This window comes from Halichoerus grypus, chromosome 6 (genome assembly GCF_964656455.1).
Source record: "Halichoerus grypus chromosome 6, mHalGry1.hap1.1, whole genome shotgun sequence".
Classification (NCBI taxonomy): domain Eukaryota; kingdom Metazoa; phylum Chordata; class Mammalia; order Carnivora; family Phocidae; genus Halichoerus; species Halichoerus grypus.
This window is the reverse complement of record NC_135717.1, coordinates 15,657,151-15,672,618: the sequence shown is the minus strand read 5'-3', so window position 1 is coordinate 15,672,618 and position 15,468 is coordinate 15,657,151. Positions and strand designations below refer to the sequence as shown.

Sequence of the window (15,468 nt, the reverse complement as noted above, 5' to 3'; positions counted from 1 at the left end):
TGATCATGAAGAGCTATTTCAGGGCATGATAATGCAAAGATTCACCAGGGATAATTCATACTTGGAGAATTCTAGAATGTGATGATTCATCCAGAGTCCCACAAAAACCATGACAGATCCACAGGAAAACCCTCATTCATGAGAAGTAGCATAATTAGAATGAATCCAATGACAGTGTAGTCTGAACACAAACCTTGGTTTGGGGTTTTTTGTTGTTGTTGTTGTTGTTGTTTGTTTTGTTTTTACAAACCTTGCTATATAAAAGGACATGAAGGAAAAGACTAAAAACTCACACTTAACTCACCATAAGAAATGCTTTAATGTTAACTACACTGGAATTAAAATTATGAAATAAGAAAGGACCATAGTAAGCAGTCTCCAAAGGTGGCCCTGGTGAACCATACCTCGTGATATTTATGCTCTTGTGTAGCCCCCTTCACACATTGAATCTAGGTCAATTTCTGACTTACTTTATCCAATAGAAACACAAAAGATGTGATGTTCTGGATTCTGAGTCTAGGCATTAAGAAGGTTTTATAATTTGGGGGAGTTCTGTAGAGGTTATACACACTCTTGGAGGCTACAAAGCCCTTACATAGCACCCATAGAAGGGATATTTGACATACCAAGCTTTTTAGTAAAGGATTACTCTTACCCAAAGAAAGGTTTGGCCCTTTGCCCTGGCTCCTGGGAGGTAATCTTGTAAGCTATTGGAATGTCCTGCCTGACAAGAGTGAGTCTTTCTAGTGATTTACTGAACCTGAGGGTAATGTTGGGGATCTCCTTAACTCATACAAAGTTTCTCCAGTCCAAGTCTCATAAACAATTTCTACTATATCCTATTATCTCTGCTTCCTGATGTTGTCGTGTTGCTTCCCCCCCACCCCAGCATTGCTTTTTACTATTCTGGGGAGAGAGAATGGGGGTGGGGGAACAGTCCCAGGGAGTCTCTGGAGTGATTAAGACTGGTAGTACAATGAAGGGACAAGATGGGAGGCCCCCAGGATCCTTTTTGCTATTGATTTCTAGACTCTGATGAACATGATATGACACGTGTGTAGTTGTCTAGCATGTGATATTCAATAAATGTCAGTTGCCTTTTCTAGCCGGGCTCTCCACAGGCTATACCTAGGTATCTCCATCCTTCCCATTTCAGGGAATGAAGCTCGCCTACAGAATGAGGGAACAAGGAGTACGGTACAGTTTGGGTAATGCAGCTGGCTAGCTGGCTCGGTGGCAGGGCCTCACTGTGTTCCCATCTTCCCCATGCTGCTCTGCCAGGGTGGCGCCAAGAGTTGAGGTTCCCAAGAGGCTTCCCTGAGGCCTAACCAGCTTGTCCTAGAAGATTCCCTGTGGAGGACTATGGGCTGCAACTCTCTAGTGTACAGTCCTCTCTTTTTGACGATGATAATTGTAGGGAAAGAAGTGGACACACGTGCTGATTTCACAGGCTGTCTTCAGGATCTCAACAGCCTTGCTGTGTTCAATATCTTGCAAATCCACATCATTCACAGCTAGGACTTTGTCCCCTTCCTGAAGTCCTGCCTGATGTGCATCCAAGTCGGGAATCATGTTGGAGATAAAGATGCCTAGCTGGGAGGCCTTTCCTCCTCGGATATTAAATCCCAGCTGAGGGCGCCTGGTGGCTCAGTTGGTTAATCCACTGCCTTTGGCTCAGGTCATGATCCCGGAGTCCTGGGATCCAGCCCCTCATCAGGCTCCTGGCTTGATGGGGAGCCTTCTTCTCCCTCTGACCCTCTCCCCTCTCATGCTGTTTCTCTCTCTTTCTCTCTCTCAAATAAATAAAAATCTTTAAAAAAAAAAATCCCTACTGAGCTCCAGGGGGTTTCTTCAGTGTGACAATTCCGGGGCAGAAACTGGGTCAACTCATTGTTGTACTCTGGGTGATATACCCTCTCATGAGGTGGAACCCATGCTGGGGGATTCTCATAGGCAGGCAGGAAGACCACGGGATAGTCATCATAAGGAATCCAGCTGTCCATCTCCAGCAAGGCCCCGCAGGCCTCAGGAACCTCAGGCTCCACTCACTGCCAATTCAGTCTGGAAACTGGAACTGTTGTCATTTTACTAATAAACACTATCTTAGGGCATTATCCAGGGCTGGTGATGCAGGAGAGCTAGGTTCTTGTCTCACAGAGTCGAAGAATGAATCTCGCGAACAGAGAGTGAGTAAAGGGATAGAAGTTAGTGAAGATACAGAAAAATCTCTCAAGACAGGGGTCCCAACAGGGTTGCCAATGAGGGCCTTTAGGGTTGGTCTTTTATAGAAAGCTAACCAGGGAACTTAAACCCTTTTAACATCTCTACTGATATCACCATTGAGCAAGGACTAGTGATAACACCTTCAATGGCCCACCTCTCCCTAGGGTCTGGTTATTCTTTGTTGGTCACAGGTGATTATCATAAAAAAAGACACCCACCCACCCCCTCATGCCTAGGGCAGGGTGGCCCTAGGGTAGGGTTGTCTGATTTGTCCCCTGATCTCTGGTTTCCCCACACCTCCACGTTTTTGGGATTTCTGTGAGCCTGATCACATAGCCCCTTATTGTGTCTCTCCCTACCCAGCCCTGCCTGTCCCTTACTCATTCCTCCCCCTGGAATAATAACCCTAACTGCCATTAGGGAATGGGACGATGACTGCTCTGGCTGCTTCCTGCTGAAATGGGGTGGTGGGCTGTATGGCAGTTAGAATTTATCCAGGGGTTGGTCCAGGGGTTTGTGTATGGCTCCAGGTGGGTCACGATGGGCAGCAAACAGTACTTGCATCAGCACATGCAAAAGGATGAACATAAAACAATTATTAGGCCCAAAATTATGATCACATCCCTTATATAAGATCCCCATTTACCAATTTTGTCAAATAGATCAGTGGATATCTTGATCTTAATTGATCACAAATGTCCCCTATTAATTGGAGTTAACTGTAATGTTAAAACACATGAGGAAATTCAGTCAATAGTGGCGCAATTCTTGAGAATTTCTTCTCTAACTTCATTTAATTCTTGGCTTGAGTGCACCCGGTGCCCGGGTAGTATCATTTAGAGTCCTGCTGAGCAAGCATACTGTTTTGCTTATTTTATATTGCAGTCCTAATGTAAGCCCTAGAAGTCCCATAGTGAGCTTTGAGACTCTTTTTACCAGGAGGGTTGTTGTATGCTTGGTTAAAGCCTTTGTTTGCAATCGTATGTCAGTAGAGGTGGCTTCTAGGATAAAAGACTATGAGGGATGAAACCATCAAGAAGCCCTTTTTGTTTGAGGTCCAGCCTTAACAATATCCTAATTACAAGGAATCACTGGCAAGTGGGAGAAGACTTGTCTCAGGAGATAAGGGCATCCCCAAGTGCATCATCCAATCTAATCATAAAGAAAGTGGGGCCATCCATTATCTCCATGGGGTACCCTCTGGCTTTTTTTTTTTTTTTTAAGATTTTATTTATTTATTTGACAGAGAGAGACACAGCGAGAGAAGGAACACAAGCAGGGGGAGTGGGAGAAGGAGAAGCAGGCTTCCCGTGGAGCAGGGAGCCCGATGCGGGGCTCGACCCCAGAACCCTGGGATCATGACCTGAGCCGAAGACAGACGCTTAACGACTGAGCCACCCAGGCGCCCCTATCCTCTGGCTTTTAAAGAGCGATTTTGTCATCCCAGCCACATAGAGCTGGTCAAGGTGATAGCTGAGTTATACAATTGTTGGGCAATCTATCCCATTCCCATTTGTTTGAGGAATCATATGCCCGGGGTCATGTTATCCCCACAGAATAACAAGCAAGGAGACTGTCTATACATGAGCTACTGTGGCAATTGCTCTGAAGTTTACCTCAAGTTGTCTAGCTTAGGCAAACAACATTAAAGATAATCAGAACGAAAATTTAGCATCCGCAAAGGTGTGTTATTGAAACATAATTTCTCTGGGGCAGAGAGAGAGACAGCGAGAGAGGGAACACAAGCAGGGGGAGTGGGAGAAGGAGAAGCAGGCTTCCCGTGGAGCAGGGAGCCCGATGCGGGGCTCGACCCCAGAACCCTGGGATCATGACCTGAGCCGAAGGCAGACGCTTAACAACTGAGCCACCCAGGCGCCCCCCAATGTACTTTAAAATCCCTTTAATTTTAGCCCATCCTGACCACACCTAAAATTCCCTTCAAAGATTTCCCTTCACAAACCTACAACTTTCTTTTGCATTCAGATTTTGTCCCAAGCCATTTCTCTCCAAATAACCATCTTATTTAGGACAAAGTTACCTTTTTTTGCCTTCAACAAAAATGTATTCCCATTCCTTATATCTTTCTTACATATCTCCTACTTTTCTACATACAGAGTTGCCGAATTTTGCACTCTTAGAAATCTTAGTCTCCAGTGAAGACTAAGTAGTAACCAATTATGAACTGTCACACCAGAATTCTTTAGATGGCAAATTTATGAACCAGTTAAGCACAAAGCATGTTTGCCAGCAGATTTAAATATCCTTAGTTTCTCTGCAATAAGTAGTCAAAAGCACAAACCTACATCCAGTAATCAATGATTTAGCACCTTATCCTATTTGGAAAAGACCTAGATGTCCAATGAATTTAATCCCAAAGACTTTGAAAGCTATTTTAACAATTCTCTATGAAAACTTTGATGGGACAATTAATGGGACAAAAATGGGACAAAAATGATGGGACCATCATTTTAGTCATCTTTTTGCTAACAAATTGCAACAGAGATAACACGAGCTTATTTGACCTTCAGCAAACCTTGGCAGAATAAAAGTTTCACATTTAATGCTGATAACTTTAAAGATATGTCTATCTTAATTAAACCAACAAACTTAACTTAGTTTAAATACCAAGTTATGTTCCACCTGGGTCCACTTTTAAAAGTCAGTTTGTTCCCCATTGTCAATGAGACACTGGTGGGGAATGTGAAGTGAGCAGTGTATGTAGGCCATACCCAAGATAAAGAAAAAGGAGGGGGTGGGGCAGACAGAAGAGGCAAAGAGCCAGAGGACAGAGGAAATGGGTTCCCAGTTCTAAAGCTCATCCACTTGGACAATGAGTAAACACCATGTTTATCCACCAACAAGTGGGGTTAGGCAGTCCATGTCAGGCCAGAGAAGACAGGGAACTTCCCTGAAACAGAGAGTTTCAGCAGCTGCTTGGGAATATTCCTTAAAGTCCCTGTCCTGAGGTAGATTAACCACAGTTGGCTCCACTTACAGCCATTAACCTGAGAAATGAGGGAGAAGCCCCTACATCTATTAGGAGGAGGAACAGTGAGAGAGAGTGAGAGTCAGCATCCCCCGCTTTGCTAGGGTTGGCCTGTTTCTTCCAGCAACCTGGTTTTACTTGGAGGAGACCCACTTAGACAATCATCCAGTATGGTAGGGAGTTTACTGGTCTGGTTACCACCAAACACGTTCTGCAAGAGGGCCTTAGGTCTGGGTCCTGATTTAGAGCCCTGAAAGCCTGGATGGACTTAGGGTACCTGTCTATTTGCCCTGTTCACTGCAGGAGAGACCTGATCCCACTGTGGCCATGCAGTGAGTGTTACAGGAGCTCAGTCCTTTCCTAAATTTGCAATACAAATTGTTTCCAGCCGGTTAAAAGGCACCCCAAGGGAGAGTCCTTGGGAACTGAAGAGACCATGCTTTGCCCCAAGGTCACACCTTATTTTACCTTGCCTTGAAGAACCCGCCGTTGAACCCATGGAAAACACTAGAAAAGTTTTACAAGGGGAAATTACCCAATTTTACAGTACTGAATCCACGAGTCCCCGCAGAGAATGGTTTCCCATCTCGCGATCCCGGTAGGAGTTACCCCGTACCTGTTAATAGAGAGGTGACTATGAAGGTGTCCCTACATATCAGCTCTCCCCTGTGAACCAAGGCATCCCATGGTTTCCTACCCAAGGTGAAAGAGTGGCCTAACATCTTGGGTTGGGGAGGCATCAGGCCGACGGGAGTAGCCACTCTTAGCCATCCATCACCTGATCCTCCTTTTCTCCTCTGGATTCATTTCCCCTCGTCCCCTCCCCCCCCCACCAAAAAATCTGGCCCAATCATAAAGGCTTAGGGAGGTTAACAGCTTAAACTTTTATTCAAATATGTTCCCTCGCCTTACCCCTGGGCGCTTTTTCTGTCCATATACCTGAGGTCCCATTTGCAAGCATGGCCCTGTTGAGGGGTACAGACCCCGAGATTTAGCATCATCATAATTTCATATTTCTGTTGTTGGAACAAGAAAGCCTCAATTATATAACCCATTAAAGTCCCAGCCGCTAGTGCAACCAATTGAGGAAATGGCTGGGGGGTTCGTAATTCCCTCCTTAATACCCAAAGTATTCCAAGAGGAGTAAATGCCCAGGAAATATTTGGCTCCCTCCAACTTAACATATAAAGAGATAGCTCTAATCCTGCTTGTAGATTAACTTGGGTTTTGATCCCTGGCCCTGATTAAACCTAAACTGTACCTAACAGAAAAACATATGTCTTAGCAGGCAGCAAAAATGAGGAAAAGATTCTCTTCCTGACCTAAGTTCTCATGAAGAAACTTTGTATCTACATAGGCAACACTCTTCCTGAAATGAATCCCTGATTAAAAGGGCATAGTACCACCAGAGATTGAAAGGGCCCTACTATAGGCAAAGTCCCTGAGGTGGGAGAAAGCCATTTAAGAAAAGCCAATGAAGGGGCACCTGCGTGGCTTGGTCGTTAAGCATCTGCCTTCAGCTCAGGTTGTGATCTCAGGGTTCTGGGATCGAGCCCCGCATCAGGCTCCCTGCTCGGTGGGAAGCCTACTTCTCCCTCTCCCACTCCCCCTGTTTGTGTTTCCTCTCTCACTGTGTCTCTCTCTGTCAAATAAATAAATAAAATCTTAAAGAAAAAAAAAGCCAATGAAGGGAGAAAGCAGAACTACCTAGAATTAGGCCAACAGACCCTTCTTTTGAGGAAGTGGGATTGACCAAACCTTTATCCAGAAGCCTGTCACCTGAGATTTAAGACTGGCAGCAGCGCTTAACTGGCCTTTAATCACCTTTAACTGGCCAACAGGTGCCCGGCTTTGCTGTTTATGAGAAGAGGTCATCTAAGGGAGAGACGTCTCCCAGGAAAGAAAAGAGTCCGCTTTTACTCACCCTTCGGTGGAAGTGATCCTGGGTTGTGCTATGGTGAGCGCTGTGAATTGTGTAAGACTGATGAATCACAGACCTGTACCCCTGAAACAAATAATACATTTTATGTTAATAAAAATTTTTTTAAAAAAGAAGAAAGCTAACCAGGGAACTTAAATCTTTTTTTTTTTTAAGATTTTATTTATTTATTTGACAGAGAGAGACACAGCGAGAGAGGGAACACAAGCAGGGGGAGTGGGAGAGGGAGAAGCAGGTTTCCCGCCAGGCTGGGAGCCCGATACGGGGCTCGATCCCAGGACCCTGGGACCATGACCTGAGCCAAAGGCAGACGCTTAATGACTGAGCCACCCAGGTGCCCCGGATCTTAAATCTTTTTAACATCTCTATTGATACCACCATTGAGCAAGGACTAGCGGTAACAGCTTCAATGCCCCACCTCCCCCTAGGGTCTGGTTATTCTTTGTTGGTCACAGGTCACACTTTTTTTTTTTTAAAGATTTTATTTATTTATTTGACAGAGAGAGAGAGAGAGAGAGAGAGCAAGCAGGGAATGAGTAGGCAGAGGGAGAGGGAGAAGCAGGCTCCCTGCTGAACAAGGAGCCCGACGTGGGACTCAATTCCAGGACCCTGGGATCATGACCTGAGCCAAAGGCAGATGCCCAGCCGACTGAGCCACCCATTTTTAGGGGCTTTACTTTTAGGTACCATTTTGAGGCTTTACTTTTAGGTACCATTATGAACTCATGGATTTTCATATATTTTATGGTTTTCAATGCATTGCAGTTATAATTCTCTTTAGCCTCACATAATTTCATCTTAGTTCAGTGGGAACTCCTTCAGGTTGACTTTTGACCTGACCCCATTCACCTTTAATAGCTCTCTTGATTTCTGACACAAGATGTCCCAAGTTTAACTCACACACTTCCTGCTCCAGACCTGAATTCAGTGATTTTTCAAGGATCCTTTGTTCCTTTCAGAGAAAAATGGTATATAAATACCACAATCTGGGTGCTTGGAACTGATTGATACTGGGTTTGTAGGCTTTCTAGGAAAAACTTTTTTTGAGAAAAATAAATCATGAGTTCATACTGTATTTCCAAATCGAATTTAAGATTGCAAGGCTTTTACTTTGCTTCTTTGGTTTTATTGTTATGGACTGAATTGTGTCGTCCCCCCCTCCAAAATTCATATGGATGTTGAAGCCCTAACCCCCGATGTGATGGTATTTGAAGACAAGACCTTTAGAAGGTATTTAAGATTAAATGAGGTCAGGGGCACCTGGGTGACTCAGTTGGTTAAGCGTCTGCCTTCAGTCCAGGTCATGATCCCAGGGTCCTCGGATCAAAGCCCACATCGGCCTCCCTGCTCAGTGGGGAGCCCGCCTCTTCCGCTCCCCCAGCTTGTGTGTCCCTCTGTCAAATAAATAAATAAAATCTTTTTTAAAATTAAAATAAATAAATAAATGAGGTCATAAGGGTGGGCCTAATCCAATAAGATTAGAGTTCTTGTAAAAGAAAAAGAAGACACCAGTCTGTCTGCGCTCTCTCTCCCTGTGCACACATAGACAGAGGAAAGGCCACGTGAGGACATAGCAAGAAAGTGATCATCTGCAAGCCAGGAAAAGAGCCCTCACCAGAAACTGACCCTGACAGCTCCTTGATCTCAGACTTCTAGCCTCCAGAACCATGAGAAAATAAATTTCTGTTGTTTATGCCATACTTACACGAACTCTTACCACCTCTCTGTCCCCTTGCCTCACACGGCCAATTTCCCAATCACTTCTCCAACCCACTTTCTTTCTTTCATTCCCGCTGCTCCAATTTAGGTTTTCACCATCCGCTGACAAAGCATCTAGCCTCCAATCTCTCCAACCTCTGTTCTCTCCTTCACACTCCTACCACAATGATGTTGAAGGCTAGCAAAACTATTCATATCTCTCAAAGGCTTCTCATCATTTAGAACAAAAAGTGAGGACAGGCCCTTAACAATAAATGCTTCCTAGGTAGAGGCCTATCTCTGACCAACTTAGATCCCTGCCATTCTTTTCCTGACCGTATATCCTGGCAGTATCAGCCTCCTGCTCATCTTACTGTCTCTCACAACCCAGCACCCCTGCACATGCTCTCCTTTATGCCTCAAATGCCCTTCCACATCCCACGTCCCTCTCCTCTCAAGCCGTATAGCCCCTGGTCAAGGGCTATGTACTGATCAAGTCTCCTCTCTGCAAAAGTATGCATTCCTTTCTCAAGGTTCACATTACCTACAGTTGTTTTACACTTATTTCTTTACTCACCTGTCCCTACTAGACTGTGGCCTTTTTGAGAGAGGGAGTCTCCTTTGATTCACCTTTTTGCCTAGCACAGAGTCTAAGAAGTGTTCTATACCTGTTTGCTAAGAAAGAAATGAGTGTTGGACAGACTGTGTGGGAGAATTCTTATTTTCCCAGTCTTCCCTCACCAGTCGCTAAGATGTTTCAATGGTTAAAGACAATGCACTATACCCATATTTGGGCCCTCAAATTGTCTGTGCCAGTAGCCTATTGTTTTCTGTTTCTCTTAATTTCCTAATACATTCCCAGTCCTCCCTCTGAGAAGGCGCCATCAAGCAGCCTGCTCACGGCCCATCGAACTCCTTCATAACTGTCACACATAAATATGTGCCAACGCTGGACTTCTCTCTGTCTCGTAGATATTGAGAAATAACACCTAAAATCAAATTGGGCACAAAAACCTACAGAAGTTTATCTTTAAAGGAGCTGTGCGGGTAGAATGCTTAAGTCTCATCATTGAGCAGTGTCCGATGTTTCCGTGTTTGATGAATGAATGAGGTTCCTCTGATTTGCAAGGCCTTGTCCAAGCCTGGGAGCTCGGCGGAAGAAGAGGAAACCGAATGGAATAGTTCAATGAAAGGCCGGAATCCTCCACGCTCCAGCGGCTCCGCGCGCGGAAAAAAGGCAGGTCCAAGTCTCCCGTTTACCCACCGTCCGCGGTTCCCTTTAAGGGGGAGTGGGCGGAGTCATGCCTCTACCCTCCGCTGATGGGACACGCGGCCAATGAGAGGAGCCGTCCCGGGCGCAGCGCCTTGTAAGGACGTGACGTCGTCACGCTCCGGCCGCCCATCCGGACTACACGCGCCGGGAGGACAGAGCCGGAAGGTGGGCGCGGGTCGAGCCCTGCAGTTGCCGGGGCTGAATTCGGAGGAGCGAGACGCCACCCCCGTGAGAACCTGGCGGCGAGGCGAGGGGCCTGATCCCGGGGTAGTGCGGGGCGGGAGGGTCAGTGATCGCATCCTACCCCAGGTCCGGCCGGATGGACTCAGCATTGACTGATCGAGAAAGCAGTCCCAGGTGAAGGTGTCCTCCAGTGAGGAGGACGCCGCCGGCCGTTCCGCCTAGGCCGTGAGCGCGCGAGTAGCGGGGCTGGAGCCTTCAGGGACAGGCTCGCCCAGCGGAAGGAAAGAAGTAAGGGACACCAGTAAAGACCCACGTTTATTAGCGCTATTGAGCGCCTTCTAGGTTAAACCCTGAAAGCACTCCTGTGAGTAGATCCTGTTCTTATTCCCGTTTTGCACAGGGGGAAATAGAGGCTTAGGTTAAAACGACAGCTCCGTAAACAGTATGAAGGTGAAAGGTTGGGCTAAGGAAATAGTGAAGCGTGTAAGCATCTCTAGAGTGGTGATTCCGGAAGGCCAACAAAAACTGTTTCTGAACTTCAGCAGGTCTAGTAACAAAAGTCATTTGGTGAGTCGTAACAACCAGCAAATTACACTTTGAAATTTGTTTTTCAGGTGACCAAAGCCACATAATGTCCGTAGTTCGTTCATCTGTCCATGCCAAATGGATCGTGGGGAAGGTGATTGGAACAGCAATGCAAAAAACAGCTAAAGTGAGAGTGACCAGGCTTGTTTTGGATCCCTATTTATTAAAGGTGAGGGATGTCCCTTTTTCAGATGGCATTGATAAGTCACAGCATGTTATGGGTTCTAAGCAGAGAAACAGTTCCCTGTCAGTACAGATGCGCTGAGCATCTGCTCTGAACCAGCCACTGCGCTGATCTGTGGGTATAACAAAGTGAATTGATCATGGTTCATTCTCAAATTCTGGGGACACATAGAGTTAATTTCAACTCAGCTGATAACTGCTATAGTCATTCTATGTGCAAAGTACTGGGAACAGAGAGCAGGACACCTGTTTCTTCCCACATGGCTGAAGGAGAGCATCCTCAGTTAAGACTTATTTGGGCTGAATCTCAGAAAGGCTTTTATCCAAAGGACGGGTTTGGGGGGGTCATTCAGGCCATGGTGAGTGGTTTATGGAAGCTCTTTTAGCCATTAAAGGGCATGACACTGTGCAGGAACAAGTGGTTTGGCAAGGTCGAGCCCAGAGCTTGACCCTAAGTAGGCATTGACTGTTGCTGAGTGAATGCAGGAACACTGGGAGCTGGACTGAGAGTGGTCTTGGATGTGGTATTTTTGGATTTCTTCCTATAAGCAAAGGAAGGCAGAGTTGGAGACATAGAGTGAGAACTGGAGGTAAGAAAGTGGGTAAGAAGGGTATTGCAGAAGTCTAGAACTGGATATAAGGACCTGAATAGTCCTTGGAGCAGTGGGAATGGAGTGGGAAAAGTAGATTTCAGAAAGAAGAGTCAGAGTTCTTGATTTGTTAGATGTGCAAGGAAGGAAGAGGAAAGTGCAGGGATGGCTCTGCATTCAAGGTTGGGCACACAGGAAGGTAGAAATGCTCTTTGCTATCTAGGATCAAAAACAGGAGCAGAGGTGACAGGGTTTTTTGGGTTTTTTTGTTTTTTTAAAGATTTTATTTATTTTTGAGAGAGAGAGAGCCCAAGCAGGGGGAGGGGCAGAGAAAAGCAGGCTCCCTGCTGAGCAGGGAGCCCAAAGCGGGACTCGATCCAGATCATGACCCAAGTCAAAAGCAGACACTTAACCGACTGAACCACCCAGGTGCCCCCAGAGGTGACAGAGTTGAGGGAAGGGGGCACCAGGTGGGTTAAGGAGCAAAATAAAGTGGTCTTTTATTAACAACAACACAGGAGCAAGCTGAAGAGTGGCAGCATGATCATTGGCCTGAGAGTCAGAAGACCTTAGCTTGAATATTGACTGTTGTTTACTAGCTGTGCCCATTACCTTACTCCAGAGCCTGTTTTCTCATATGTAGAATGAGAATACCTTCTGTAGCAAGGTTTATGACCATCTGTGGCTTGTTTGCAGTACTTCGAGCCACCCATGGAGCTAAGTGTTTTATGTATATTATAACATTTGAGTCTCTGGTTAACTTTAGAGATGCAGATATTGGAGCCTCATTTTATGTTGGGGAAAAAAAAAACTGAGCTTATGATGGGGAATGATTAAGTGACTTGTCCCAGAACTAGAAGTGAAAGTAGCATGTTTATAGGCTGGAGAGAAGGCTCCCCTAGGAAGGAAGAGTTTAAATAAGGGTAAAGAAGGATGATGATTGATAGACAAGGATACTGAAGGTAATAGGCTGGAGAGCTCAGGGACATGATCCACTCTAGAATATACTGTTTTCCAGAAATTAAGCAGCTAATTTTTGTATTAGAAGCCTCCTAAGTATATTATCTTTTTTCCCCAAGTCCCAGCTTGTTTTCTGTGCATTACTCTTTCATATTCTAAACTGTATTGTCAGATCACAGATGGGAACTACTGATCTGTTCCTCCTTCTTTCAACAGTATTTTAATAAGCGTAAAACCTACTTTGCTCACGATGCTCTTCAGCAGTGCACAGTTGGGGATATTGTGCTTCTCAAAGCTCTACCTGTTCCACGAACAAAGCATGTGAAACATGAACTGGCCGAGATCATTTTCAAAGTTGGACAAGTTATAGATCCAGTGACTGGAAAACCCTGTGCAGGAACTACCTACCTGGAAAGCCCAGTCAGCTTGGAAACCACCTGCCTAACCAAAAATCTGGAAGAACTCAATAGCTCTTCAGCACAGTGAAGGAGGATTGGAAGAAGGAGCCAAAGGGATTTATAAGTTTGCTTTATGGAAAAAAGAAATTTTTCTAAGTTTCATAACAAAGTGTCCAATTTCTCTTCCGGTATTTATGGAATAGCTAAAAGTAAATGAAGTAAAGGCCTTGTTAAATTCTCATAAAAGTTTAAGGTCATGTTTTCAATTTCCTTTTCATTGAACATACTTTCCTCTTACAGTAAGTGTGCCTAGCAATCCCCTGCATTGTTTTGTAAGCTGTTTTAGAAGGTGTATTTTTTTTTTCATTCAAAGGAATCTTGAATTTATCTTAGAATCTTTATTTGGGGAGGAAAAATCTTTTGATATAAAACAGGTAAGACTGCATTAAGTGAATATTTATTTTTGGGGGCATATATTCGAAATTAAATTTTTTTCTCTGATTTAACCAGTTACAAATCGAAATAATCAACAGTCTGATTGGGGTCAGACTTTATCAGATTAAAGTCTGTATTATGAATGTTGACACATAGAAAATAAAACTTGAAAATTCACTTTTCTTTTATCCTGTATTCTAGCATAGATTAGATAGGACTGAATTCATAAAATCCGATACATTGATGAAGTTTTAGAGCTTCTCACACTATGCATTTGAGTTGGAGAGTTTCAGTTTTGTTGCTGCTTATTAATAAACTATGAACCTATATTTTTTTTTTTTTTTTTTTTTAAAGATTTTATTTATTTATTTGACAGAGAGAGACACAGCGAGAGAAGGAACACAAGCAGGGGGAGTGGGAGAGGGAGAAGCAGGCTTCCTGCAGAGCAGGGAGCCCGATGCGGGGCTCGATCCCAGGACCATGGGATCATGACCTGAGCCGAAGGCAGACGCTTAACGACTGAGCCACCCAGGCGCCCCTATGAACCTATATTTTGACCGGAAGACACACTGAGTTACATATTTCAGTTTCCTGGCTCCTAGAAAGAGACTTGGAGCATGTTTCAACCTCAACTAATATGTGTATTATATAAGCACAGGGTTTCAACAGTAACCACAAGCACTGCTCACCCACTGAAGGTTCATAATCTAGTAAGTGAGGTATGCATGGTTTCCTTAATAGCAAACAGAAGCATATGGGTGGGGAAGAAATTAGGATAACTTCCCCGGAAGAGACTAGATAGTGCTAGAACTGAATCTTAAAGGAGCAGTCTCCAGGCTAGTAGATGAGGGTTGTGGAAAGGGCATTCAAGGCAGAGGGAACAGTGTAAAATCCTGAAAGTATGAGAGAAAGGAGCATAACCAAGGGCTTCTGTAAGCTGATGAGGACTGCTGGGACATTTTGAACACGAGTGGAGCTCAGGTAAAGGAATAGGCGGAGGGCAACCCTGTCAGGACCCCTCTCACTTCTGAGAGCTTTTTCTGTATCCTTGCTTAATAAACTTCTATCGTGTAAAAAAAAAGAAAATAGGTGGAAATTACACTTAAGTGGTTGTGGGTTATTTGACATTTTTAAAGAGAATGATATAATTAGATTCACACTCCTATAAAAGTAATAGCATCATGTAGAGAATGGGACTGGAAGGGGAAAGATCAGAAGGAAGGAGACAGACTTATTCAAAGACTGGCCCTAAGACCTAAACTGAGCTGGATAAGGAAAGAGGAAAAGAGGTTGGATAGATGATATTCCAACAAGCAAAAGGGTGTGCAGGTCTCCCACGGGTGAAGCTATATGGAACCCATTATCCTGGAAGAGACAGGACACCTATACAAGCCATCTCAAAAACCTCAAATACTTAAAATGTTTACATACACTCTATTGTTTTTTATCTTAAGATACCTTTCAGAATAATCTTGGTGTAAAAATTATGTTCCAGGAATATGCCCAGTATTTCTTCTATGGCATTGAGTAACCTAAGCTATACACCTGTGAAATAAGAGTACCTCGCCCAGTAAAACGCACTGGGTTAATGGAACTCTGGAGCAAGAGGATAGTGGAGAAAAAAATGCAGAATAAGTGGCCTAATACTAAATAGCACAAAAGCACGGTCAACCCAAGAAATATTTACCAGGTTTACATCTCAGGGAAATACATTTGAAAGCATTTGTCTCTGGATTAACTGAGAAGTTGGGAGACCCTATGTGAAGTCACAAGGGTACAGTGACACCACTGGCTTGAAGAGGCTTGTCTCCTGCAGGGGAGGATTGGGACATGTCCTTTCTGCCCTGGGGAAAGCTCACTTCAGCCTCCCTTTGGGCCTCTCCAGTTTCTTACAGGCTCACTAAGCATTGGCCAGTTGAGATCAGGAACCTGCTCAGCCACACAGCCTCTGGCCTCCTGTCCTGCGTCCCTTGGTCTTCTTTTCATTGGCCTCCAAGAAACCTTGTTGCCATTCC

The 15,468-nt window shown here is 44.7% G+C and overlaps 1 protein-coding gene, 1 long non-coding RNA gene and 1 pseudogene across 9 annotated transcripts in view; 1 reads left to right on the top strand and 2 right to left on the bottom strand.

Moving 5' to 3' along the window:
- LOC144382228 (uncharacterized) overlaps nucleotides 1–10,179 on the bottom strand; it is a 35,253-nt gene extending 25,074 nt beyond the window's left edge. For 2 of the 3 annotated variants that reach the window (XR_013448737.1, XR_013448739.1), the window contains exons 1-2: nucleotides 9,424–9,581; nucleotides 7,134–7,214 (exon numbers count right to left, since the gene is read on the bottom strand). This is a non-coding gene — a long non-coding RNA (uncharacterized LOC144382228). Of the gene's footprint in view, nucleotides 1–7,133; nucleotides 7,215–9,423; nucleotides 9,582–9,864 lie in introns of those variants that run through there. The other variant, XR_013448738.1, reaches the window with a different exon arrangement.
- LOC118550345 (PDZ domain-containing protein 11-like) lies at nucleotides 316–2,350 on the bottom strand (annotated as a pseudogene).
- MRPS17 (mitochondrial ribosomal protein S17) lies at nucleotides 10,177–13,630 on the top strand. Of its 6 annotated transcripts, none has more exons than XM_036115311.2 (3): nucleotides 10,177–10,284; nucleotides 10,917–11,056; nucleotides 12,837–13,630. In XM_036115311.2, the coding sequence occupies exons 2-3, from the start codon at nucleotides 10,934–10,936 to the stop codon at nucleotides 13,104–13,106; spliced, it is 393 nt and encodes a 130-aa protein (XP_035971204.1). In that variant the 5' UTR covers nucleotides 10,177–10,284; nucleotides 10,917–10,933; the 3' UTR covers nucleotides 13,107–13,630. The 6 variants fall into 6 exon arrangements, with proteins under 6 accessions (XP_035971204.1, XP_035971197.1, XP_035971200.1 ...); XM_036115304.2 differs by having other exon boundaries at nucleotides 10,230–10,366; XM_036115307.2 differs by having other exon boundaries at nucleotides 10,236–10,347.
- The last annotated feature ends 1,838 nt before the right edge of the window (nucleotides 13,631–15,468 follow it).